Source organism: Dipodomys ordii, unplaced genomic scaffold, assembly GCF_000151885.1.
Source record: "Dipodomys ordii isolate 6190 unplaced genomic scaffold, Dord_2.0 Scaffold15, whole genome shotgun sequence".
Taxonomy (NCBI): Eukaryota; Metazoa; Chordata; class Mammalia; order Rodentia; family Heteromyidae; genus Dipodomys; species Dipodomys ordii.
Genome location: NW_012267231.1, coordinates 9,456,281 through 9,482,208, shown reverse-complemented (window position 1 = coordinate 9,482,208; position 25,928 = coordinate 9,456,281). Strand labels below are relative to the sequence as shown.

General features: G+C 40.5%; 1 protein-coding gene across 3 annotated transcripts in view; it reads left to right on the top strand.

Annotated features, from left to right (window-relative positions):
- The first annotated feature begins 1,022 nt into the window (after positions 1 to 1,022).
- Mtmr10 (myotubularin related protein 10) overlaps positions 1,023 to 25,928 on the top strand; it is a 42,848-nt gene continuing 17,942 nt past the window's right edge. For 2 of the 3 annotated variants that reach the window (XM_013012075.1, XM_013012074.1), the window contains exons 1-6: positions 1,023 to 1,139; positions 1,780 to 1,840; positions 12,583 to 12,719; positions 14,966 to 15,038; positions 15,657 to 15,799; positions 22,420 to 22,510. In XM_013012075.1, the coding sequence (XP_012867529.1) occupies positions 1,080 to 1,139; positions 1,780 to 1,840; positions 12,583 to 12,719; positions 14,966 to 15,038; positions 15,657 to 15,799; positions 22,420 to 22,510 (565 nt within the window). In that variant the 5' untranslated portion in view covers positions 1,023 to 1,079. Of the gene's footprint in view, positions 1,140 to 1,273; positions 1,281 to 1,779; positions 1,841 to 12,582; positions 12,720 to 14,965; positions 15,039 to 15,656; positions 15,800 to 22,419; positions 22,511 to 25,928 lie in introns of those variants that run through there. The other variant, XM_013012076.1, reaches the window with a different exon arrangement.

The window sequence follows — 25,928 nt, the reverse complement described above, 5'->3', positions numbered from 1 at the left end:
GGATGGTCCACTAATGCAGGTAGAGATGAGACACGGTAATCCATAAATGTGATTGACTCTCACATCCTAAAATAAGACAGCCTTTGATGGTCAGATTGGAATCCCTGAACTTGGCTGAATTTATTTGTTTTTAAAAGGTTGCTCTATCATTGCTTGGGGGGGGGTCGTCTTTGAAATTAAATAAATTCTAACACTCATTTAGAGGGGAAAGAAAGGCGTTACCACTTTTTGTGTCTTGCTTCTTTGAAACGAATCCATCCTGCTTCCTATCTGATCCAGTATTTGGATCTCATTCCTAAAACCTTCCTTTTGGTAATAAAACAACAACAACCAAACCCTTCCAGCCTCGTGCGGATTTCTCGGGACAGGGGGCCGGGTCGGGTGACAAGTCCACAGGTTTGAAGAAGGTTGAAGCTCCTCTTTGGAATTCTCCACCTCGGTTCATCACCTTGGAGACCTCAGCTCAAGCTTGGGGCCCCAGGGAGGGATCTCAGAAAAGGGTCGATGGCACCAGAGTCCCCTCTCCTCCAACCCCACGCTCCTCCCCAGCGACTTCGACCCCAACGCCCGCCCGGGCTGGGTGACCAGCGAGACGGCGGCCCGCTGCCTCCTGACCCCTACGAGCTTCCGTAGCGCCGCGCGCCGGCCGCCGTGAGCCTCGCAGGCCGCCGTAGACGCGTCGGCCCAAGGCCGCGTTTTCAAAATGGCTGTCAGACCCCGCCAGCCGCGGTACCCTCGCTGAAGGCCCGGCGGCGGCGTGCCGTCCCCCGAAGCCCTTCGGTTCGGGGCTCTAAAACCCGGCTGAAGAGGAGGGCGGCGCCGCGCGTGCCGTCTCCCGAGGCGGGGCGCGCCGAGCCCCTTCCGGGGATGGGCCCGGCGCCCCCCGGCTCCTCCCCGCGCGGGCGGGCGCTCGGCGGAGTCTCCGCCCGTCAGGCCGCCCGACGGGGCGGGCCGCATACCGGGCCCGGGCCGCGGCGCCGGGAGCTCTGAACCCCGCCGGGCACCAGCGCGGCCGCCGGCCCCGCGGCTGGAGGTGGTGGGCGCGGGGGAGACGCTCCGGGCGGGAAGGCGGTGGCGCCATGTTCTCCCTCAAGCCGCCCCGACCCTTCTTCAGGTCCTACCTGCTGCCGCAACCGCAGGTAAGCGGCTCCCGGGACGCTCGGTTGGTGTGTGTGTGTGTGTGTGTGTGTGTGCGCGGGGAGGGGGAACCCCGCGAACAGAGACCCCCCTCCGCATGCACACCCCCGGGGCGGGGCGGCCCGGCGTAGCCGCCGCCGCCGGTCCCTCGGCCCGCGGGCCCAGCTCTGCCCCGTGACCCAGCGATCGGAGCCGGAGGCGCCGGGGCGGCCGCGGGACGCCGGTCCGTCTCCCGGACGGTGGCAGCGCCCGCGGCCGCCTGGCCGACGCGGGGTCCGCCGTCTGTCACACCCCCCCCCCCGGGGGAGGTAGGTGGGGTGTTTGGACCGTCGATCGGGGGCCCCCAAGTTCGATCATGGGCCGATCTTTAAAAAAAAAAGTTTGCTTTTTTTTGTCATTTTAATTTTCTTCTTGTTATTGTCGAGGTGATGCACACAGGGGTCAGGTAACGAGTACCTTCATCATTGTTTTGGACGCTGTCACCTCCTTTGCCCTCGCCCAGCTGAGCAGATGAAAAACCTGCAGAGATGCATGTGGGTGGGGATCGGTCGCCCCTGTCATCCTCTTAGAAAACTTTTTTTGCCGCTGTGTCTTAATGGAAAAGGAGTTTGGATTTTGTTTTAATGTGTTCCTGTGTTTCAGACCGATGACAAGATTAGCTCCGAACCAAAGATTAAGAAACTGGAGCCGGTCCTTTTGCCAGGTAACTCACCCCCCTCCTCCCCCCAAGAAGAATTTTTTAAGTCGTTCTGGTAAATAATGTGTTAGGTCTAAGATTGTTCTACTCGGTGGTTTAGCGTGTGGTTTAACTTTTATTTATTTCAATCTGTTCTCCCACTTAAAATAAATCTAATGACTTCAGAGAAGCAGAAAGAGTTGGTGAGAGATAAATGGTATTTCTCCTTGAAAGTTTAAAAGCATCATAGAAAACTGTCAAGCTTTAAACATCTTCATTGTCTTCCTGAAATTGTCTTTTGGAAAGGAAGTATTTAATCACTTGTGTAATTTAATTTAATTGCTTGAGTAGTGAAAGTTCTTTTTGTCTTACACATCTGTCTGCAACTTAATGTATTCATGATGAATAGTCTAATCACAATTTTAGTGTGTTTGGATGGTCTGGAAATCAACTTTTATTAATCAACAAAGCTTAGTGAACTTTGAGTGACTTAGTTGGCAATTGTTTTTCGAAGCTGTCAGCTGTATTTGCAAGTCTCTGTGTTTCAGTTTAGAATGGGGTTTCTCTGTGGAGGCACTGTGGACAATTAGTGCTGGATAGTTCTTTGCTGTGGATGACTTGACAATCTCCCTGGCCTGGACCTACTAGATGTCTCTAGTACTCTGGTCCCCTCCTACTAGTTGTGACCTAATTGCCCAACCAAAATGTCTCCAGGCGTGCTACATCTGTTTATGTATGTGCATGTTGTACCTATACACAAGCAAGCACCTCCAGGAGACAAAATCTTCAGGTTCAGAGTTGTGTTTAGAAGAACTTAACCTTTAGAAAGACCTTAGAAAGGGGCTGGGAAGGTGGCTCAGTGGTAGAGTGCTTGCCTTGAATGAGGCCCTGGGTTTGATTCCTCAGCACCACATAAGCAGAAAAAGCCAGAAGTGGTGCTGCGGCTCAAGTGGTAGTGTGCTTGCCTTGAGCTTAAGAGCTGAGGGACAGCACCCAGGCCCAGAGTTCAGCCTCATGAGGACCAAAAAAAGAAAGACCGTTGAAACAAAGGTGTGTGGAGGGCGAGGTGGGGAGCGAAGATTATTGGTAGTCAAGAGTTTAGTTTTAGAGTGTACAGAAAACAGAACCCTTAATGGTTGGTATTTTTGAATTATGTAACAATTGTATAATTATTAGGAAATGCCAGTTGTTTAATGAGATTCTTGGGGGAAGTAGCCAGATACTTAAGAAAGCCTATTTGAAACCTGAAATGTCATCAAATACCAGATTGTATGACTACCATCAACACTGAAAAATGTCAGCATTGTTACTTAACACCAACTTTGGTGAAATAATGAGAGGTTTATAGGTAGCAACAGAACACTTATGGGACTTTGAGAACTTTAAGTTTTAAGTGGAAAAAAATTATTGAAAAACATCAACTTCTGGTTCCATATGGTAAATGCCAACTCATAATTTTTTTCAACTTTATTACAGGATTTACTTATAAGTATTTTCCATTGATTTTCTCAGTGCCTTTCACCCAGTGTTTATTAATTAATCCTTGGTACTTTTCCTTGGGAGTGAACAACAGAATTACTTAGTAACTCTTGCTCCCTGTGTGTTAGAATTAGTCACTGGAATTTAGAAGCAATGGGAAATAGTACTCATCTTGAGTGAATGAGTGAGTGCCTGTGAACTCTTGAGCTTGTTTCCTTGACTGAGTGAACAGACCTGATTTAGGCTCTAATTTCCCTCCTGGTGCTAGGTTTTGACATTGAAAAACAGCATAGTCTTAGTTACAGATGTTATTGCATGATTTTTAAAAAATTAACTTTTAAAGTTAAGGTATGCTTATGGAAAAGTATTATTAGCAATAAGCTTAAAGAGTTTTATCCTTGTTGTCTTCTTTTTTTTAAATGCCAGTCCTGGGGCTTGAACTTGAGGCCTGGTGCTGTCTTTGAGCTTTTTGGCTCAAGGCTAGTACTTGAGCCACAGTTCTACTACTGTCTTTTTTCAAAGCTTGGACTGGCTTCAAACCACTTTGCTCAGATCTCAGCCTCCTGAGTAGGTAGGATTACAGGTGTGAGCCACTGGTGCCCAGCAAAGGTTTTTTGTTCTTTAAAATTACTAAAAGCTTACTCTTTACTGAGAAATCAGTTTTCTGGGGAAGATTTTAAACCCAGTCCTGACTGGATGTCATTTATTTGTCCTAGAAGTAATAGCAACTTCTTTTTCTTTGTTTGGTCATTCTTTCTCTTTTCTTCTTTTTTCTTTTCTTTTCCTTTCCTTTCCTTTTCTTTTTTTTTTTTTTTTTTTGAGGCTAGGTCTTGGTAAATAGCCAGACTGGCCTTGAACTCACAGTCCTCCTGAGTGAATGTTTGGATCAGGGGCAAGTGCCATCATACTCTGCTAAACAGTATCTTCTTTCAGTAACTGGCTAAGGAACTCTGTCCTGTGCTAATTTTTCTTGCTTTGACTCTCCAGTCACATCTGTACATGCATACATGGTAGTTCTGTCCCTCATCCTTCTAAATCATTGAGCTAAGCCTGAATTATAGTGTCTTCCTGACTCTTGTTGTTACTTATCTGTCTTCTTCCCTTCCCACACTCTTCCTAGGTGTGTTCTATTTGGCCACTCTTTTGTGTTGTATTCTCTTTCTTCGCTTTATCTCCCATGTCACTTCTTTCCTACTCCCAGAACCTCTGTTGCCCCTTTTACCCTAGACTTGTAGTCTGGAAGACTGGTTGTAGAAAGCAACAGACTTTCTGGCTCTCCAGCCACCTACACTAGTGTGGCTAGAGATGTAACTCGGAGGTGCATCTTGATTGGTAGAGGGCATGCACCTAGCATGTATAGGCTATGCATTTGATCCCCAGCATTGCAAACATAAACTCATAGGCCTAGCCTAAGAGGGATTGATTAATGCAGTTTTGACCTTTACTGTCAGAAACCAAGGGAAAACTTGGCCAAGTCACCTGTGGCTTTACCCAGGCACACAGAACAAGAAGTGATTGTTCCAAGATATAATGTTGCATGCTATGCTCTGGCAAAATGCCTCGAGTCCAAGGATATCCTACTCTAGTTGCCCCAAGTTTGAACTTTTGATTCAATAAGCAGATGAAAATTAGAACACAAAAATCAGTTGTTTATTTGTGTGTAGTCATCATGTGTTCTGATGGGACTTAACAAGATTAAATTTAAATTAATGATCCTCCTCAAGAAAAATGGAAGAAAATGACCAGTAGTTTAATGTGAATTGTGGTTTGTGTTAATAATTTTCAACAGTTCATGAAATTTAGGGAGATGAAGATTGTACTCAATTCAGCTCTGTAATTCTGACGTCTAGCATAGTGCCTGAATGTGGGCAATATAGAGATATTTATTGAGTGAATGTCTGAACCCTAGATTGCCTGCCTAAACTGGTCGTAGCCATGTGCCCGCACAGACAGACCAGCTCCAGGGTTTAGACTTATTTTATGCTAAATATCTCAAAAGAATCACTTTTGAGCCTGTATGTAATATGTCTTCTTCATTGGACAAATAGTTCAGACCCACCTGCACCCATCAGATGTGGTAAGAGGGATGATAACCTGCCTGCCTGCAAGCATGGGTGCAGCTCTGCTTCTGGATATTTTCAGGTTAATATTAAGGAAAGAAACCTTGTTTTGGGCAATGCTTCAGTGGCTACAATTCCCGAAAAACCTGTCCCAGAGTAAAAAATCCCCTGAGGGAGTGGACTCCTGGCGTTCAGCTCTGGGAGTTTTATTGTCTGTGAGGTCTAGCAAACACAAAGCCACAGAATTCTTCTTTTCGCTATAACTAGTTCCAGGCAAGTTTCTGACACTCAGACTAAGATCCTTAACTAATGTAGCTTACACAGATCTTCATAACAGCTGTTTCATGTAAGGTACCAATTTACCTTCATGTAATGGGAGAGCAGGCTGTGATTTGAAAAGGTTAAGTAACCCGCCCAGTGTCACACAACTAGCAAGGGCAGAACCAGACTTGTGCGCCCAGCTCCCAGGCTGGGCCTTTTGCCACTAAGCAACACTGCCTACCTTGCTGCTCTGGTGACAGTGGGTACAGACTTATGCTTCAGAGCAGTGGGTTGGATATCACCCTAGAGGAAATTTTCCAGTAAGGTAAAAAGAGCCCTGACCTTACCTTTGCCCTTTTCAAAGCAGCGACAGATTTTGACCCAGCTTGAGGAGGAACTTTCAATTTCAGCTGCCTGCAGACGGAATGCTTTGAGAGGCAGGGGACTTCCTTCTGCTAAAGCAAGAATTCCAGCTGCTTTGTGAGGAGGACATAAGATTCCCAGGGAATGGGGTCTGAGGGTTTTTGCTGACTTCTAGCCCTGAAGCATGATCTTTTTACTGACCCACGAGGTGGGAGGGAGGAGAGTTTGAAATGCTGTGACTAATACTGATGAACTGCTTTGTTGTCCAGTGGTTGCTCAGTGTTACTCAGCCAAGTGGTAGAAAGGTAGGGATTCTGCCCTTAGATAATTTTAGCCCAGAAAGAGAATGCTTCCATACAGGAGAGCAAGGGTTGTAAGGGCTCAGAGGGAGTCATCTAAGTCAAATTTGGGGGGGCCTCACGGGGCATCTCATTCTCACATTCTCAGGGAATGTGTGCTGAGTCAGAGGGCCTGCTCAGCTGAGCCCCTGTCCTAGAGTCCTGTGTCAGGACAGGTTTTTCTTCTTCCCCTCTGCAATGCCAGTCGCACTTTCCTATGGAGATCAACTGTGAGATGGGTAATGAATGCCCTGATTGTCAAGTCTTTTGTCATCAGAGCAGAGGAGAATGCAACCACGGGCCATCTGGAAAATGAAAACAGTCCTTGTTGAATTGAGGCTTGGTTTATTTTTTACATATTCACTGTTTGGACCATTGATGTACTGTTCTGCCCAACTATAAGTCCTCGTTTCGCTTGTGAATCCCTTACAGGCCACCCCAACAACAAAACAAAAACCCCAATTGCCTTTTGGATGTTGTACTGCCCTTTGAAGATGGCCACACAGATGATTGTAGACTGATTGTGGTTTTACTTCATAGATAACACTTATCAGACCACTGGACTGGTAACATGCCCTTGGGGCTTTGAACACTATTTCCAACTTTAGTATCTTAAAAAAAAAAAAACAAATACCTAAGCCCTGGGCTAAAATTTTAGTGATAAAGCCAGGAGCAGCTGTTTGGCAAAACTAGAATGGTTTTCAGTTTTGAGCTCTGTGAATTCAGCTATGGCTGGCACTTTGTATAAACCAGGACTAATACTTTGTCTTTGTCTCTGATTTAACAAAAAACAAATGTGAACTTATCTTCATACATATAAATACCTAAAACAGAGAGGTTTTTGTTTTTTCATTAAGTGTGTATGTGTGTGTCCGTGTCCCAGTCCTACTGCTGGGGCTTGAATTCAGGGTTTGGTGGTTAATTGGAGATAAGAGTCTCACATACTTCACTGCCCAAGCAGGCTTTGAACTGCAGTCATCAGATCTCAGTCCCCTGAGTAGCTAGGATTACAGATGTGTGAGTCACCAGCCCCTGGCTTCTTTAATCTTTAAATAGTTGTACAAAGAGTTTACATCTACACACTAGTTTATGAGTACAGTACATTTTGATCAGTGTCACCCCTTTCATTGGTCACCTCTATCTTTCTCAACCCCATCCATATCCTCAAGTCATGTGGTTTCATTTTTCACATATGTACATTGAATATAATGACTGAATCTGCCTACCCTTCCTCTATTTATCTGCCCTCCTCTCAAAAAACCGCCATGTTCCAACTTCTGGCATTCATTGTGTTAAACTGTTGGTTGTTCAGAAGAGTTAGACCAATGTCTTAGCATTAGGTTTATAGTTCATCCATAGAACTGAAAAATGTTTGGAACTGTCCATTCCTTAGGCCACTGGTACTGGACCTCAGGCTTGAATTTTATTCCTAAGTTCTTCATTCTCTGTGTAACTTTCCACTCGTGCTTGGAAACTCTTCCCTAAGCCTCCATAAACAAATCTTTCTTAAGCTGGATAAAACCCCAAATTGTTTAACTACTATAATTTGCCAACACTGCCTTGCTGGCTTGGTGTCTTACTGTTCCCCAATACTGTATTTGCTTCAGACAGGATGTCTCTTACACTTGATTCTTTATATAGACTTTTGTCTCTGTTGTCAGACATTTTCTAATATCTTCACCTTCTCCCTTCAGGACTGCAGCTAAGTCTCCTGTCCAGACTTGTGCTGTGACCCCCATACCATTCCTGTTGCGAAGAGCACTTGCTACCTCTGCTGCTTAGTTGTATTGTTTGTAACCTGCAGAATCAGACCCTGCCAGTACCAGTGACAGTGGCTGGCATTTTGTTTACATAGTTTTGACCTTCCTATAATAACTTTTAGGCCACTTTAATTCCTGCATGTGTCTAAAACTAGGGTGACCAACTTGTCACCCTAGCTTGCCCTGGACTGCCGTGACTTTCTGTCAGTCCCATATCCAAACGTGTCACCCAGTTTGCCCTCAACTGCCTTGACTTTCTTTCTGCCAGTCCCACATCCAAGGAACTCCTTCTGTCCCAGGCAAACTAGGACAGTTGGTCACCCTGTTTAAAGCCATGGGTTGAATTTGCTTTTGGCTGAAACACGTGGTGGGTTAATTAGCCAATGTACACGGCAAGACTTTGTCCTAAGCCATTTTCCAAACTAAAATTTATGGGAAAATTTATTTCTATTCCTCAAACATATATTGGCCTTTTAACTGCTTATGGTGTTAAGAAGGATGAATAGAATATGACTTTTTTTTTTGGTCCTGGTTCACTAAAGCCCTTCCGTAGCTCTATCATTTGGAGGTTATTTTTGTATTTCCTTTACCGATAGAAGGATCTTGAGAAACAAACATTGACTGTTTCTTGCTTCTTTCCCAGGTCTTGGTACAAACTCTTGGCCAACATTTTCTAATTTAGAAAGTTTTTCTAGGCTGCTTAATGCTCACTCCATACTAAAGCTGTTTCCTGTTTGCTTTTTTTTCTCCACAAGGCTCCCCATGTTCCACCAAAGGCAGGTGTTAGGTCTGAGTGATGTGCAGGGAGCTACAAGGTGAATGGTGTGGGAATAGGAGACAGGTGTGAGCCATGGTTGTGTCCAGCCTTCCACCAGAAGAGGCTCAGGAGTTCAGTGTCCACGCACTAGTGTTTGAAGACTTTATTAGGAGTTTCCTCCTCAAGGTCACTAGTTTGCTTGTGAACAAGAACAGCTCAGTGCTCTTCATCCAGCCTATCCAGGAGGAGGCGCTTTGTGTCTTATTCTTCTTCCCTGTCTGAAGCTAGTTCGCTAGTCCATTGTATTTATAGGGGTTGGCAATGGCTTGTGACAGCTTTTATCCTTTGTTTTCTTCTTCTGTTTTGTAGTGAAGAGCGGATAACTATTGTGCGAAGAAACAGCACTGTGTGCTGGGTGCAGCAGCAGTGAAAATAGTCTTTTCACTGTCTTCTGATGGAGAAAGATTTTCTATCCCCACCCCAGCTCTCAGGAGATTACTACAGCATTCAAGATGCATTGTATTTAAACATTAATACATTGAATTGAAACCCCTTTGTACAACTACTTAAAGTAAAAAAGTTTTTTTTTGTTTTTAAAGTTGGCAAGAAGTGTCTGGAAACATCTTCTGAGCCTTGCTTACCATACTTTTAAGAATTGCTAAGTAACCATATCTAACCAAGGAGTTAGAAAACTTTTTTGTTAAAGTACCAGATGATAAATATTTCAGGTGTTGTGGGGCAGAAGGCCTGTGTTTTCCTGTGAGGCACCCAAAGGCAGTGCACAAATGAATATGTCTGTGTTTCAGTATAATTTATTTACACAAAACAGGCTCTGTGTTTGGCCTACAGACTGTGGTTTACCACCCCCACCCCCTGGACCATTAAATGCATTCTTTGGTCTCACCTCATTGCATTCCCAGGCCTGGCATTTTCCTCTTGCATGGCTAAGAAAATCCAGTCTCTAGAACAGGGCTTATCAGCAGTGTGTGCCATATAAGTAAAAATGGTAGATGGTGCCAGCCAGGCCCCACAAGCCCTCCATCTTTATTTTCCCCCCATTACCTCTGCTCCCCTTCTGGAGAGCCTGAAATCCTGTTGTGTATGGTAATTGGTATGTTTTTTACATGTATTTTTTATTTGACTATAATATACATAAGACATATGTATGAATCCGAAGTGCTGCACCTAGATGAGTTCACAGCACTGTTTGGTGAGTTGAGGGCAGCACCGTATGAAGGAATGTTGGTGGCTCTTTGTGAGCCCATATGCTAGGAACATGTCCTCTCTTCAAACTGACAATGAGGAGTTCTGTTGTATGTTAAAGATATCTTATAATTGGCAACCTAGATTGGGGAGCGAATTTAGTAGGTGTGTTCAGTAGCTGAGATTCAGATAAAGAAAGAGTACAAAGGAGAAACTATAGAAGATATTTAAATTTTATGTAGTTGAATTATTTGATGAGTTTTTATGTATACTTCTGTCATTTTAAATGTTTTTCTTACTACTATTCGGCTAAGACCAATATTTTGAATCATTGTAAGCTTTTTGTTTGTTTTTTGGGGATGGCATTAGGATTTGAACTGAGGGCTTTGTGCTCACTAGGCAAACACTCCACCAGGTGTTTTGAATCTTTAATTCAGTGTTGGTGCTGGCTCTTTCACTCACTACAGTACACTTACTTGTATGCAAGTATATGGAAACAAGTCCAGATGGCCTCCATGCCTGTAGGTTCTACTTTCGAGAAACAAAACTGTATTTCTGATGAACAAGAACATACTTCTTTTCATGTCATTATTTCCTAAACATACAGTAGAACAACTGTTTACATTGTATTGCATGTTCTGAGCAATCTAAAGATGATTTCAGGAATGTGTATGTTATATGCAGATACCATTCCATCTTATAGGAGGGACAGATTTCAGTGTCTTTGGAATCCTGGAGCCAGTCCCCCACAGATACTAGAGGACAGCTGTCTCAGATTTGAAGTCAACAGTTTGAAACTAGGTTACAAGTTCCACATTTGCTTCTTACTATTTTTAAGACCTTTGGAAAGTAATTTAACCTCTTTGGGTCCAAGCCCTTGTGTTTGCATTAAAGGAAACATCTGACATGCTGTTGACTGAATTAGTTCATGAGAAACCCTCATTGCTAGAAACATTGAGAAACCTCCCATTGCTAGCAGTGGCAGTTCTATGATTCTCTCCCCCCCACCCCCAATTCATATAGATTTACCCAAACAAGCCCTCATGTTCTTATCTGCTTGGCTATGTGGCCATACTGAATTGCTGGGTTTTGCTCTGTTTTAGAACAGTTTCTGTTCCAAACAACTGACAGAGTAGGAGCAGTGAGGTAATTTCATTCATTTATTCAGGGACAGTGAGGGGATCTCATTTATTCAGCACTTAGGAGGTACCTACTATGTGCTTGATACTATTCTAAGCCCCAAGTTTTCTGTGTTAAAAAAGTCTTTTTTTAAAAGAATTATTTTACTGTTACTATTAAACTTTTGTACAGAGGGGCTGCTGTTTCATAAGTCAGGTAATGAGTACTTTTTTTTCTGGACAATATCACCCCTTCCTTCTCGTTCCCCCAGTTTTCCTCTATAATCTACTTTTTGCCCCCATGGAACATATAATCTTGAGCATAAGATAAGTACTATATATATACATATATATATAGTACTTATCTTATGCTCAAGATTATATGTTCCATGTATATATATACATATATATATATGTATGTAAAATTATATCTGTGATGAGTGCTCAAATTGCAAGTTTATAATGCTCATGAGGGGATTTAATCTAGCAAGACTTTTTGGCAGTACTGGGATTTGAACTCAGAGCCCTGCATAGCACTCTGCCACTTAAATCATGCCTCCATCCCTTTTTGCTTTTGTGATATTCATCATTTTTTAAAATAGAAGATAACTTTTGTTTTGTTTTGGTTTTGATTGGGGCTGGCCTGCCTACACAGAAATGGGCAGAGCTTTAGGTCAAGAGCGGGAGGCTTGTATTCAGAATGGAAATTCATCCAATGGCTTGAACAAGAAATTTGGCCTGAGCATATTTGAATTACATCTGCAAGTAGATGTTGGGGATCTGTTCTTTAAACAGTGAATCTTGAAAAACTCTGAATAAGAGTTATTCTTGCAAGAGATAAATTGTAACTTTTTGTTAGAGGATTATTTTGAGGCTGTTTTCATTCTTCATGAATTTATCCGTGTCTGAGGAGTATCAGTGAACAGGTGCTGGGTCCACTGTTACTGGGTTTTATAATGATGAAATACAACTTTCCTACCATTGCCGTGTGAAGATGGATGGCTTAAAAATATTCCAGGGTCTGATTGAGTTTTCAGTCTTGAAATTAAGGTTTCATGGTAGCTAAGCTTGAGATAAATTATAGTTACTCTTTTCAAAAATAGGTTATAACTTTCCTTCTTTTTTTCTTACATCTATTTCTCTAATGTTTCCTTTTAACTCAAATTTTATTGTAGTTTTATAACTTACTAACTTATAATTTGAACACAGAGGCATACTTGATTTGGCTTTCTGGAATATATTCTGGTTTTCCTCTCTTACAAATAGAGAACTGTTACGTTGTAACAATAAAAAGCACTTAGAGCATTTTAAGCAGTGACTCTTCTTTCTTCCTGTCACTATTATCGCCTTATAGGTCACACAGTGACAGTTGACATTTTATGGCTGAGTTGTAGCTCTGCCAGTGATGTTGGGTTTTTGTCTGTTTTTAGGAGAAATTGTTGTGAATGAAGTCAACTTTGTAAGAAAATGCATTGCAACAGACACAAGCCAGTACGATCTGTGGGGGAAACTGATCTGCAGCAATTTCAAAATTTCCTTTATCACAGATGACCCAATGCCATTACAGGTGCGTTATTTGTACACTGTTTAATTGAGGCAAAGCTTTGACTCCAAGCAGTGCATTTTGTTATATAAATAACAGGTATGGAAAAATTATAAAATTTGTCAATCAATGATTAATATATTGGTAGTGTATTTGATTAAACTGAAACTTAATAGAATCTTGAGACTTCCTGAGGAATAGAATTAGTGGGATGCTGTTTTTAATCCTTTGTAGTCATTGGTTATACTATCTTTTTGTCTTTTTCTTGTTTTGCCTATACCAGTTTTGAACTAGGGGCCTCATGCTTGGCTTTCTTGCTCTGCTGGCACTGTACCACTTAAACCATACCTCCAGCCCAGCTTTTTACTGGTTGCATTGGAGCTGGAGTCTCAAAGATTTTTCTGCCCAGGCTGGCTTCAAACCACAATCCTCCAGATTATTTACTGAGCATGAGGCACTGGTGCCCAGCTAGTTAGATATTGTTTTCAATAAGGGAACTATCTTTTTTCTCTAAATCTTACTTATAAAAGCAAGTATTTTCTTTTTCACTAAAAATAAAGAGAAAAATTCAATTATTTAGGAAATTAATTATCTTACAAATGTTGAATTTGTTACTCATTTCATAGTTTTTTTTTGAAAAACTAATTGTTTCCCAAGAAGCTTAGTTTCTAGAATTGTTTAACAGTGATGAAATTTTTGTCTGATAAGTCTGTTGCTATCTTAAATATTTACTGGAAAGTAGTTCTACCTTCTTTTGGTTAAATTAAAAATTCTAGATTTTTTTCACAATTATTTTGTTTATATTTAGAAAATAAAACACTTTTGCTCCTTAGATCTATATTTATAATAGTAACTGTTTTTAATGAAATTCTTGTATGATTACTATATACTTTTGACTGACCTTTGTGTAAATATATTTATTGTAATAATTCACTAATTTACTGCAATATATTAATCTTACACATACACACAAATGTGCACACACACACACACACACACACACACATGCACGCACGCACACCATATTCAGGCTTGAACTAAGGTACCTCCAGCTTACTTGGGATAGCTTGAGTCCAGTACCAGTGGTAGAAAAAATAAGCCAGTGCCATAAAACAGCAGGTCAGTAGTGCCAGCTGTGACCTTAGTTTGACAATGTATATAGAGTATTCATTAATGTGAAAACATTGAGCTCTAGTTTACTAAAAACTTTTCCTAAAGACTTTTATTTCTATCCCAGTATTTGAGAGGCTCAGGCAGGAAAATCAGAAGTTTGAAACCAGACTAGGCTCATAACAAGGCTTTCATAATTTTAGTAGATTTTATACTCTAGGGAGTTATTTCAACTATAAAATCTACATTGGTGGCTCATGTCTATAATTTTAGGTACTCAGGAGACTGAGACCAGGAGACTGAGACTTGAGACTCCAGGGTTTAGAGACAACCTGGCCTAACAAATCTAAGCAACTCTAGTCTCCAAAAAATAGCAAAACCTTAGAAGCAGAGGTGTGGCTCAAGTAGTAGAGTGCTAGCCCTCATTTAAAAAGCTAAGTGAGCCAGGTACCAGTGGCTCATGCCTGTAATCCTAGCTACCCAGGAGGCTGAGATATGAGAATTGCCATTCAAAGCCAACCGGAGCAGGAAAGTCCATGAGACTCTAATTAACTACCAGAAAACCGGAAGTGGTGCTGTGGCTTAAGTGGCAGAGCACTTGCCTTGAGCTGAAGAGCTGAGGGACAGTGCCCAGGTCCAGAGTTCAAGCCTCATGACCAAAAAAAAAAAAAAAAAAAGCTAAGTGAGAGTTGAAGGCCTTGAGTTCAAGCTCCTGTACCAGTCTCCTGCAAACAAAACTCCATTGCAAAAAAGAATATGATTTTACCATACGATCCTAGGATTTATCCTTTTTCTCCTATTTTATGACCATTTTACCCTGAATTGGATTTGCAAGTGTTTGCCAATGAAGTAACTGATTGCATTACATGAAGTGTAATGTGAAGTGTATATTATAGTGGTGTTGTGGTATACATTTTTACTTAGTTCCGTTCTGTTAGAACAGAAGTAGTCAGGAGCATGCATTTCTTTGTCTTCTCTACCATTGTGTTACTATTGAGGTATGTCCTAAGATATGTCCTTCGAATGATCCTCCCAGCTTTTTTTTTTTACTTGTTACAGACAATAGTCACAGTTTCTTACCACATCTAAAAATAAGGCTAGTATTCCCATCATAAGGCTATTGAGCAAAGAATTAATGTGAACATATTTTTTTATTTCAGAAATTCCATTATAGAAACCTTCTTCTTGGAGAACATGATGTTCCCTTAACGTGTATTGAACAAATTGTAACAGGTATGTAGTAGTCTAATGTCTTGTCTCTAAAAGTTCAAACTGGGCAGAGTGGATGGTATCCTGTGCCAGTTGCCTCAGCTGGAAAGAGCAGAGATATCTCTTGAGCGTAGAATTGACAGTTGGTCTCAAACAGCAACAAAAACAAAAGGAGTAGATCTCTAAAAGTTGATTTCATTCTGGAAATGTTCTTTGACAAGTTATACTTCCCAAATATTTGAGTTGGAAATTTATTTCTGTAGGTTAGTTTTAACCAGACCCAGACTCCTTCCTTTTTTATTTGTATTTCAGGAACATTAACCCTAGACAAGTCAAGAAATTACATTTTTTTAAGTGGGAATGTAGAATGTGTATATGGTTTTTTTAGTTTCTAAATTTTGTGTTCTTTTAACTTACAATATAATCATTAAGAAGATCTACAAAGTGATGGTTTTATTCAAAGAGTAAAATACCTTTAAAAGCAAAGTTTAAACCAACCCCTGAAGTTCTAGGAGTTAGAGATCAAGAGAGAATTACAGATACAGAGAAGGGCATCTTTACCGCAACTTTTCACTGATAATATAAATGAACTAATTATTAACAAGAAAATATTTTCACACTTATTTTTTCTTTCTCTTTTAGTGAATGACCATAAGAGGAAGCAGAAAGTCCTAGGCCCCAACCAGAAACTGAAATTTAACCCAACAGAGTTAATCATTTATTGTAAAGATTTCAGAATTGTCAGATTTCGCTTTGATGAATCAGGTCCTGAAAGTGCCAAAAAGGTAATACTATTAACTTTTATTGAGTTCTGGGTTCTTTATTTAATTACCAATTTCACTTCTACATGAAAATTTCATTTCTCATTTGTGCAGATTCTTTTTAGAAGAAGTTATTTAGTATCTCCTTAAGTCAAGAAGTCAAACCTGAGAATAGTAATAGAATTATTTATTTCCTAATATAAGATTATGGCTACTTGGAAATATTTACATACAAATTTTTATCAGCTCCTAAAATATTAAGAGACTTTCTTTTTTGCAGTACTGGTTTTAACTCAGGACCTCTTTTGAGTGTTGGTTTGAAATAAGCAGGTGCTCTGCTGCTTGAGCCATGCCCCTATCTCCTTTTTTTATGCCTCATAAACAGGACATGGAAAACTAATATGCCATTGGTGGTGCAGAGACTTCTTTTTTTTTGGGTCAGTCATGGGGCTTGAACTCTGGGCCTGAGCGCTGTCCCTTAGCTCTACACCTCAAGGCTACTGCTCTACCACTTGAACTATAGTGCCACTTCCGGTTTTCTGGTGGTTTATTGGAGATAAGAGTTTCATGGGCTTTCCTGCCCGGGCTGGCTTTGAACTGCAATCCTCAGATCTCAGCCTCCTGAGTAGCTTAGGATTACAGGTGTGAGCCACCGGCGCCTGGCCAGAGACTTCTTTAGTCCTGAAAGAAAGTAGATTTCTAGTGCATAAAGGCACTTTTGCTCTATTCCCCATACACAAGAGCAGGTTTTTTCTGGGAATTTCATTGCTCTTTTCCTGTATTTGTCACAATAGACTGGAACAGAGGACATTGAATCTATCAGCTATACTCCTCTGACAAGTGAAATGCAAAGAGGTGGAGCTTTCTTCCCTTGAATTTAACTCTCATCAGCAGGCATTAAACATTTCCTAGAAGGCAAAGGAGTAACTTTGATTCATCCATAAGTTTGATGTGCATGTCTGTTATCCATCATAGTCATGGTGGGAAGCATGAAATAGGATCACGATCCAGTCCAGGATGGCCTGGGAAAAAATGAGGCTATCTCTCAAAAATAATCAGAAAAAAGGGCTGGAAGCATGGCTCAAGCAATAGACCCACCTACAAGTGCAAAGCCCTCAGTTCAAAACCCAGTACTGTCTCCCACTCAAAAAGCTGTGTAAAATTTCAAGAATAGAAGCACCACAGAACTAAAAAGTTAATACAGTTGACCTTTCTTTCAGAAAGTTTAAATCTCTTTCTCCATTTCTCAGATGACACTATTTTAGTAAATGGTAGAAATTCTAATTATTTTAGTTTTTGAGCCATCCAGAATACTTAACTTTTGATGTGTGTTCTGGTTTCATTTCTCAATTTCTCAGATTTTTAGGGGGAATTTTAATTAGATATCTGCCTAGCAATTTTAATTAAATATCTGCCTAGCAATGGGTTCTGCCAGCTAGAAAGAAGAGGATGATACAGCTTGTTGTGTCTTGTTGAGAAGATGAGGCCGCAACAGGTGAACATTATAGTACAGAGCAGCAGCATAAAAGATGTCCCCATGCAGATGATTAGTGTTTAGTGATCAGCACGTAATACATGCTCTGGAAATGCAAGGCTTCCCTTGTTTGTGTCTGTCTGCTGGTGAATGAAGGCTTCATTGAACAGTTCACAGAAACAAGCTCACTCTGCTAAGACCACGTGCGTGCCAAAAATCCTTTCCCCAGTGTCTTAAAATATAAAAAGCATACTAGCTCAGAAAGAAATTCTTTATCTTTTGTATGGTCATGGGGGAAAATGTGGGAGAAAGCAGAGGCAGTGGGAATATAGCTAGAAAATTTGTTTCTCTGATTTGCATGTTTTTAAACAGAGGGCTAAGTCATGTGTGGCTACCAAACCTTTGTGACTTTATGAGTTAAAAACAACAAAACCACAAACCAAAGCTTTCTAGAATATGCTGTTGTTACAAGTGAAAGTTTTCATGTAAAATTAGTTAGGAGCTGGGTGTGTGGCAGATGTCATACCCTAGCTATTCAAGAAACTGAGGCAGGAAGATCTCAAGTACAAGGCCAGCTTGGGCAACATAACATCCTGTCTCAGAAAAACTAAAATGCCAGGCATCGGTGGCTTACACCTGTAATCTTAGCTACTCATGAGGCTGAGATCTGAGGATCACCGTTTGAAAACAAGCTTGGGCAGAAAAGAATCTGTAAGATCTTTTAGTCAGTTAGTGAAAAGCTGGAAGTGTAGATGAGCCTCAGGTGGTAGAGCACCAGCCTTGAGCAGAAAAGTCAGTTGAGAACATGAGGCCCTGAGTTCAATTACTGGCACACACAAAAAAAACAAACCCCCAAACCACAGAGATTCCTTTTGGCAGGGTGAGGTGGTCCCCACACCTGGAGTTACAGCTACTTGGAAGGCTGAGGCAGGAGGATCACTTGAACCCAGTACAGGAGCTCAAGGCTGACCTGAGCAACATAGTGAGACACTACCTCTAAAATAAGATAAAATTAGCAATTGGGAAATTATAGTTTATTTTTAACCCCATAGAAGCTTTGAATGCTAAGTTTTCTTTGGAAAACATTTTGACTTTATAAATTTTTTTTTAAATGATCAACCACATATTTGGAGTTCTGTGAACCACTATTTGTGAAGTACTGTAGGTTTTTTTGTTTGAAATATAAATTCTCAGACTACCAGATCAATAAACATTTAGGTAAATGTTGCTCTAAAACCATTTAGTGGCGTAATTGGTTTTCTCTCAGTTGCATTATGACTGAGTTGGGTTATTTTGTGCAGCTATACTCTTTTTCTGTTTATCCTCCTTCTACTTGGGCCATCACAGGAAAATAATAATGTTTGGTAAAGAGCCATATAAAGAAGAGTTTCAGAATACAGAATTGGATATCTTACCTCAGAGCAACTTGGAGCAATTTCCTTTTGAACCTTTGTTCACAACTGAAGTGCAAAAAGGTTTTTGTGTGTGTGTGTGTGTGTGTGTTTAATAAAAATAAAATTTAAGCCAGCTATTGGTGACTTGTGCCTGTAATCCTAGTCATTCATCAGTCTGAGACCTAAGGATCACAGTTTAAAGCCAGAACAGATAGGAAAGTCTGTGAGATTCTTATCTCCAAACAACAAAAAGCCAGAAGTTGAGCTGTGGCTGAGGTCGTAGAGTGCCAGCCTTGATTGAAAAAGCTAAGGGACAGTACCTAGGCCTTGAATTGAATCCTCAGTCCAGGCACAAAAAGCAAACAAAAAAATCTTTTTAAAGGTATTTTTAATGATGTATTTATTTTTTAAATTTATAGACAGGTAAATGGACAGATAGTAAACTAAATATATGACTCCAAGTTTTATTGTTGAGGCATGCTTTCTAGAAACGAATTCAGTTCTAATTTAAAGAATAGGTTGGCCTTCACTTGGACTGTCATTTTTGTCTAGAACCTAATAGTTATTGGTGGCTTTTAGACCACAGGACGTAGGAAACTTGGTTTTGTTTGTAAATGTGGCAGAGCTAGAGGTTTGCGTGTTTTCTGAGTGTGAGCTTTGCCGTAGTCAGTCTTGGAGGAGAAACATTAACCATGGGTACAAGAGTTTGTTCAATTTTTTTGTTGCCTGAAGAATACTTGGAAAGTAAGAATGATTCTACATGAAAGTGAGACCCAGAAGTTTAAGTCTTTCAAAACTTAGGAATGGAAGCTAGGAATTTGGACGAAGAGTTTTTAAACAGTTTGTAAGAGAAAGTAAAGATGGGGACCCTGGCTTGCTCTCTCCTCTCACAGTATTATTTCCACTGCAGCAGTGGGCTATTTACATATGCGGTTGTGCATATACCTCTGTCTGTGCCCATACCTTACAGGTTGCATGAAAATAAGTTGGGCCCACCTATTACTTATCTGACTCCCTCTCTCATTGAACTGAGTTTCAGTGTCACAATATTTTTCTAGTCTGCTTTAAATGTAGATGTGATTAGCCATACTTGTGCTTTGTTGGGTTTTGCTGTGCAGATAGGCTTAGGTTCTTTTTTGTTTTGTAAAGTCCTATTCCATCATGTGTCCATTTCTTTTGTATAAACAGGGTCTGTGACTCCTTTTAGTCATCTTAGAAAAGGGAGAGACTAATATTATTGACTAGGAGTATATTCATGAATTTTTAGTAACGTTCTCGAATAGTGTTAGTGATATGTCACTACCTGACACAGTAGCCAACAGAAAGCTTTCAAGTGACACTGGCGGAAGTAGACACTTGGGAGTCTTCAGATCTGACCTAGTTCGTGCAGAGGGCTTTTCCTGGTCTCATTCTCTACTTTTAACCTGCCTCCCTCATTCACTGTAACATCTCATAGTTCCCTTCCTTGCTCTATTTTTTTTTCTGTTTTCCCACTTATTATTAACTTACTATATCTTGTTTATCTTCTTCAATGTAAAGTATTCTTAATGAAGGCACGGATTTGTGTCTGTTTTATTCACTGCATCATCAGGACTTAAAACATAATAGGTGTTTAGGGGTTGGGAAGGTGGCTCAGTGGTAGAGTCCTTGCCTTGCATGCATGAGGCCTTGGGTGTGATTCCTCAGCAGAAAAAGCCAGAAGTAGCACTGTTGCTCAAGTGGTAGAGCGCTAGTCTTGAGCCGAAAAGCTGAGAGACAGCACCCAGGCCCAGAGTTCAGGCCCCACGACCAACAAAACAACAACAACAATATAGTAGGTGTTCAGTGAAAATTGGCTCACTGGATGAAAAACATGGCTTGTGCTCTGAATTTAATGATAGAAACAGAAGTCCTGTGTGCTACTTCTCATCCAAGCAGCCATTCTGTGAATTATTAGCATAATAGGTGTCTGAAGTACAGTTACTGAAGAGATACTGTAATGGGGCAATCAGATTCTAGAATGAATGACCTGCATTGGCTCCATCTGGGAAGACTTGGGAAGAGAGTAGTATTGAAAGAAAGCATGGTAGCTTAGAGAGGTAGAAATATTTCCCAGGCAGTGAGAATGGTAGAGGCCATGGCCCTGGGGCCAGGCACTCAAACAGTATATGAGCATGTTTTCCTCTGGAGACCACAGATGGCTGAGGGAATGGTAGAAAGGTAAGAGACGTCTGGTGATGACAGCCAGTCTTGTAGAAAATCAACAATTAGGAGATTTAATTTATTGCGGGTACTCAAGTGCCTGGGAACCACAGCTAAAGGCCAAGATAGCAAAATTATTAGCCAAAATTACATCTTTAGAAGGTAATGCGTAAGTGCTGTGGATTTCTAGAATGCAGGGAAGCTCATAGAAGTGTCATAGGCGAGAGTGGCTTAAAGACATAGCTATGGCAGTTTAGCCAGGTGGGACAGACATGCATGGAAATTTCCAGAGAAAAATGCAGCAAAGCTTATAAAGTAACTATGGTGCCCAAAAGACTAGGAAGTGATGGATGGAGACCTAGATAACAAGCATCTCCTAAATTTTCTAAGTGGAATCCTCATAGAAATCTCTGGCTAGCATTGAGAAATCAAGGTATATAAAATTTAGGAAGCTTTGTTCTCTCCTTTGGTCAAAACCAGTAATAAATTCTGTCCCCTCAATTGTGTATTTTTGATTTAATGAGATAGGAAATGCTGTTCTGTAGAAGACTTAAAAATATAGTTTAAGCAGCAAGCTGACTTGTACTTACTGATGAATGGAACTCACCGACGCAAGCCAGACACCACTAATTTGACAGGAACTAACAATTAACTTTTCTTGCTTGCTCACTGTCAACAGCATATCATTCTGTCTTAGTGCTTTACCTTCTACCTGATATATAATCTTTTAAAATAAGGTCATCTGCTATTCTTGACCTGTGTGTCTTAAGTTTCTTCTTTCTCTTTGCTCCTTTCAGGACATTCTCTTCTAGTCTAGTCCAAGGTTTTAGGCACAGACAGAGCACCATCATTCATTCTTCGTAGTAGCAGCTGAGAATAATCACAGACATATTTCCATGTATGGGACTTCTCTGAAGGCTAATTTTGTTAATACTTACACCAGCCTAGTTATTACCTCATTTTATGTTCAAAGAGATGTAAGCTGGAAATGAGGCAGTGGATGTAGGAAGACTCAATAGAGCCTGGTTCAAAATCCTGATCCCTTTGATGTACAGCCAGTTCTTTTCCACAGTCTTCAAATGTTTTTTGATGAACTTCTCTGGGTTATCCATGTATTTTGGAGTTTCTTGCTAATTTTAATTTTTTGTGATTGTGGCCTCTCCATTAAACTTAAGCTTTTTAAATCCATAATGTGTAAACATTCAATTTTTTATGCCTTACCCTATTTATAGTTAACTAAAATGGAAACTTTTTGTTTTTGGCATGGATATGTGGTCACTGCCTTTTTGGAGAATGCTTCATTAGTTTTCAGGTTTCATTTATTGTAATGAAATTATTTTCCAGTTGAAATTCAGCTCAGCAAATACATACTGAGTACTTCTGGTGTACTCATTAAAAATTAAACTGGATCTGGGACACAACAGTGAATGAGGCCTGTCATCTTGAAAGGCGTAACACATTTCAGGTCACCCAGGAAAACATGAAGGGTATCTGTGACCCCTGCCCCAGAGCACCCCCACTGACCAAGGCCTTAATGTACATTTCATTTAATTAAGTGTGTTAAATTCCAATTCTAAATATAGAATTTTTCCTAGGTATGCCTTGCAATAGCTCATTATTCCCAGCCAACAGACCTCCAGCTACTCTTTGCATTTGAATATGTTGGGAAAAAATACCACAATTCAGGTAAATATGAAAATATTAAATATTGTGACTAATTTTACATGTGTCAGTTTTATTCCTATGTTTCTCAGAAAGTCTGCAAGTCATGAGCTATAGTGATTATAGAGTCATTCTCTTCATAACTGTTAAGGAAGTAAACACTATTTTTTTAAAACCACCTGTCAGATTATCTCTTGGAAAAAAATGACCAGGAAGAACCTATAAGCAGATATAAATTTTGACTCATAAAAGTTTTCAAGTGGTTTACCTCTAATCACTGGCTTGTTTTTGTGATCAACGTGTCCCCTAACCTTTTTTAATAGGTAATTTGAGTTAATTTCTTTAAGAAAATGAAAAGATAGTTGGAAAGCCTCAACTTCACTGGCAAGGCATAATTTCATGCAGACATTGTAATGGTTGAAACTTTAGTAGACTTCATTAAGATTGCCAGAATACTCTTTCTGAATAAGACTGACGAGTAGAATTGAGTGTTTACCCAGCGAACAGGTATGTTTTAGGCTCTTTTGTGACAGTCACACATATCTATGTCAACACCAAGAAAAATTCTAGAGTTGATATAAAATTACGTTTTATATATTTTGTTTATATATATTTAATAAGGCACTTTAAAATTGATAAAATAATAAAGAACAAGAGACTCTCCTGTTAACTCCCTGGTAGGTTAGTGAGTACATATCTGTGACTACCTGCGCCCACAGGTCCTCTCCCAGTCAAGAAAAATAAGTCTGTCAGTAATTATAATGGAACATCTATTCACTGCCGTGTGGCCCAGGGATTATAGATTATTAATTGTACTACAGATTTGTATTTGTTACCTTTAATCAGATGGTATAACTTAAGAATATTCCAGTATTGCTCTATTGTAAATATATTAAAATGCAGTGTCAGTGCTTAGTCTCCACAGAGACATGAGACATGAATACATTTTCAGTACTTTAGAAGGTCCTTGTCAACACTGTAGAGCTGGTAGATGAAGATAATACTACAGAACAACTTGTATCTTGTCTTCTACAGAATTTGGGTGGTAGAAAGGATGTAACTCAGTTTTTCTTTCCAAAGTATACATCATCATGGGCTTGAGCAACATAGTTATTCTTTCAAATTGATTCTTTACTATAAAGTAAATTCACTTACTATCTGAAGATAAAGCATTGTAGAAATTCCACTCTGTCCATTAGCCCTTAGGATTATCATTAGGCATACAACAGATCACAAGTCTGTCTTCAATAAGGTGCATACTCAGAGTCCAAAAACTATTTGAAGAGGTACAGTGTTTGTTTTAGAGTCAGTCTTCCATCCTGCTTCAGTTTGCTTATGCTGCAGACCCAGTCTTCATGCTGCCTTTTGCTAGTAGAGTGATGTGGTCCCATATATAGGTCTGTGGCTTCTGCAAAATCGTAATGGCCTAGGCATAGCAAATATAGTCAACTTCATTGTCCAGGCAGTAACCTAATGCCTGCTTATGTTACTTTCCTTCTTTTTTTCCATCCATTCCTTGTGGGTGTCTAGTTTGTCAACCCTAAACTTTTCTGCTACTAGGCTTTTCTATCCATTCCTCTTAATCCTTTATATAACTTGGTGATAGAATTTGATGATTAGTACTTAAAGTCATCAGGAACCTTTTTGTACTGTCCATCCTTCCAACTCTCCTTCAGCAAGTACTCCATGAACATATCTCTGGCCAATTTTGTTCAGTTTCTTCAGAGGGTAACATCCTTCAATATCCTTCCATGCTGTTACAGAAGCATAAACTGCATCTTTAAGATCAAAAGAAGCCTGAAATTTCCACACACTGCAGTCAGAATTCATTAATTTGTGAGTGACAGATGCCCAATAATCCACTCTTGAACTTCTGGATGGCACCTTGACTCATTGGCTGGATTAAAGAACTCCTTTTTGCAGGCAGGTAGGTGAACAAAGCCATTTGCACAAAAAAGATACAAGGTTGGAGAATGTCCCCTCTACTAGGAAAGACTCTCCTATCTGGCCTTAGGCATCCTGTGTTCCGTGAGTAGAGTCCATCTCTGACAGGCTCCACAGTTACCCCAGCCTCTGTGAGCATCCTGAGGTGCAGCAGGGAGTGTGGCTCCCACAGGCTGTGGAGCACCGTGCACACACACACCACGTCAGGCACCTGCTACAATGGGAACAATGGTTGTGTTCTCTTTTGACCACAAGAAACCACTCAAACTTCTGTGTTCATCAGTGAGATTATGGGCAAAGGAAGGAAAAAGTACAGGTACACCTTTGTTAGAAAATTGGTAAGATGTCAGATTATACTTCTGGACTAAGAAATTGAAAACTTTATGAAGTCATGTGCAGGCTCAATGTCAGCAGCTCCACATCATGACGGACCATGCTTGCCAATGCTACAATGCACTCTGAAGCCATTGTGTTGCTTCCCATTAGAAAATGCATATTTTTCAGTGAGCATCCTCAATTTTATCCTTTCTAGTAACATAGGTTTTCGTGTAGGACTTTATTTTAATACTTACTTGAAAATCCAGGGAGTGTAAGAATTTTTAAAGTTCGTCACCTGTCAGTTCTTAAGATTCTCCTGTAGCTATATACAAGATGGTGATTGATCCTCTCATATCTTGAATATTGGTGGTTTCTAATCCACCACAGCATCAGAATTACTGGAGGAACCTTTCAAAAGGCGGCCATCTTGGCTGTACCTCTAGATCTCAAAGTCAGAATCTCTCAATAAAGAACTACTTCGTTGACTCACTTTTTTTTTCTTTTTTTTGCTTATGTGGTGCTGAGGAATTGAACCCAGGGCCTCAGGCATGCAAGGCAAGCGCTCTACCACTGAGCCAACTTCCCAGCCCCCGTTGACTCACTTTTTAAAATTGCTATTATCACCATTCTTTGTGACTTCTCATTTCTGCCCTTTCATCCCAGCCATGGGTGTTCTCTTCATATACTGACTGCTTTTACTATGTAACTGTTGCTTGAGGCCATCCAGGACATCCTAAAAGATCAGCAAGTGGAAACCAGAATAGCCTTGTAAAGTACACAAAACATGGCCAGGGTAAAAAGCACATGGTGATAGTGTCTGGTTGCACTTAATCTGAAGCTGAGTTAGTCTGAAAACCTCAGTCCTGTAGATGGCAAGGTCTCCTGAGATGACTCACTTTTCCAGTTGGTTGCTGAGACTGTGTAGTGGCTCATTTGTAAAGCATGCTACTTCAGACCTCTAGGACTTTCTGGAAATCATTACAATTTCCTACTATAAAGTCACATTGAATATCTGTTTCTTATTCTATAATGAATGTATTGAGAAAGATGTAAGGCATGTGAAAGAATTCGTTCCAGTTGTTAAGACACGTATATGTTTTAAACAAGAGAAACCTCTAAACAAACAACACAGGACTGACCCTAAAGATGCTCTCACTGGATGTTTAGAAAATGTCCTTAG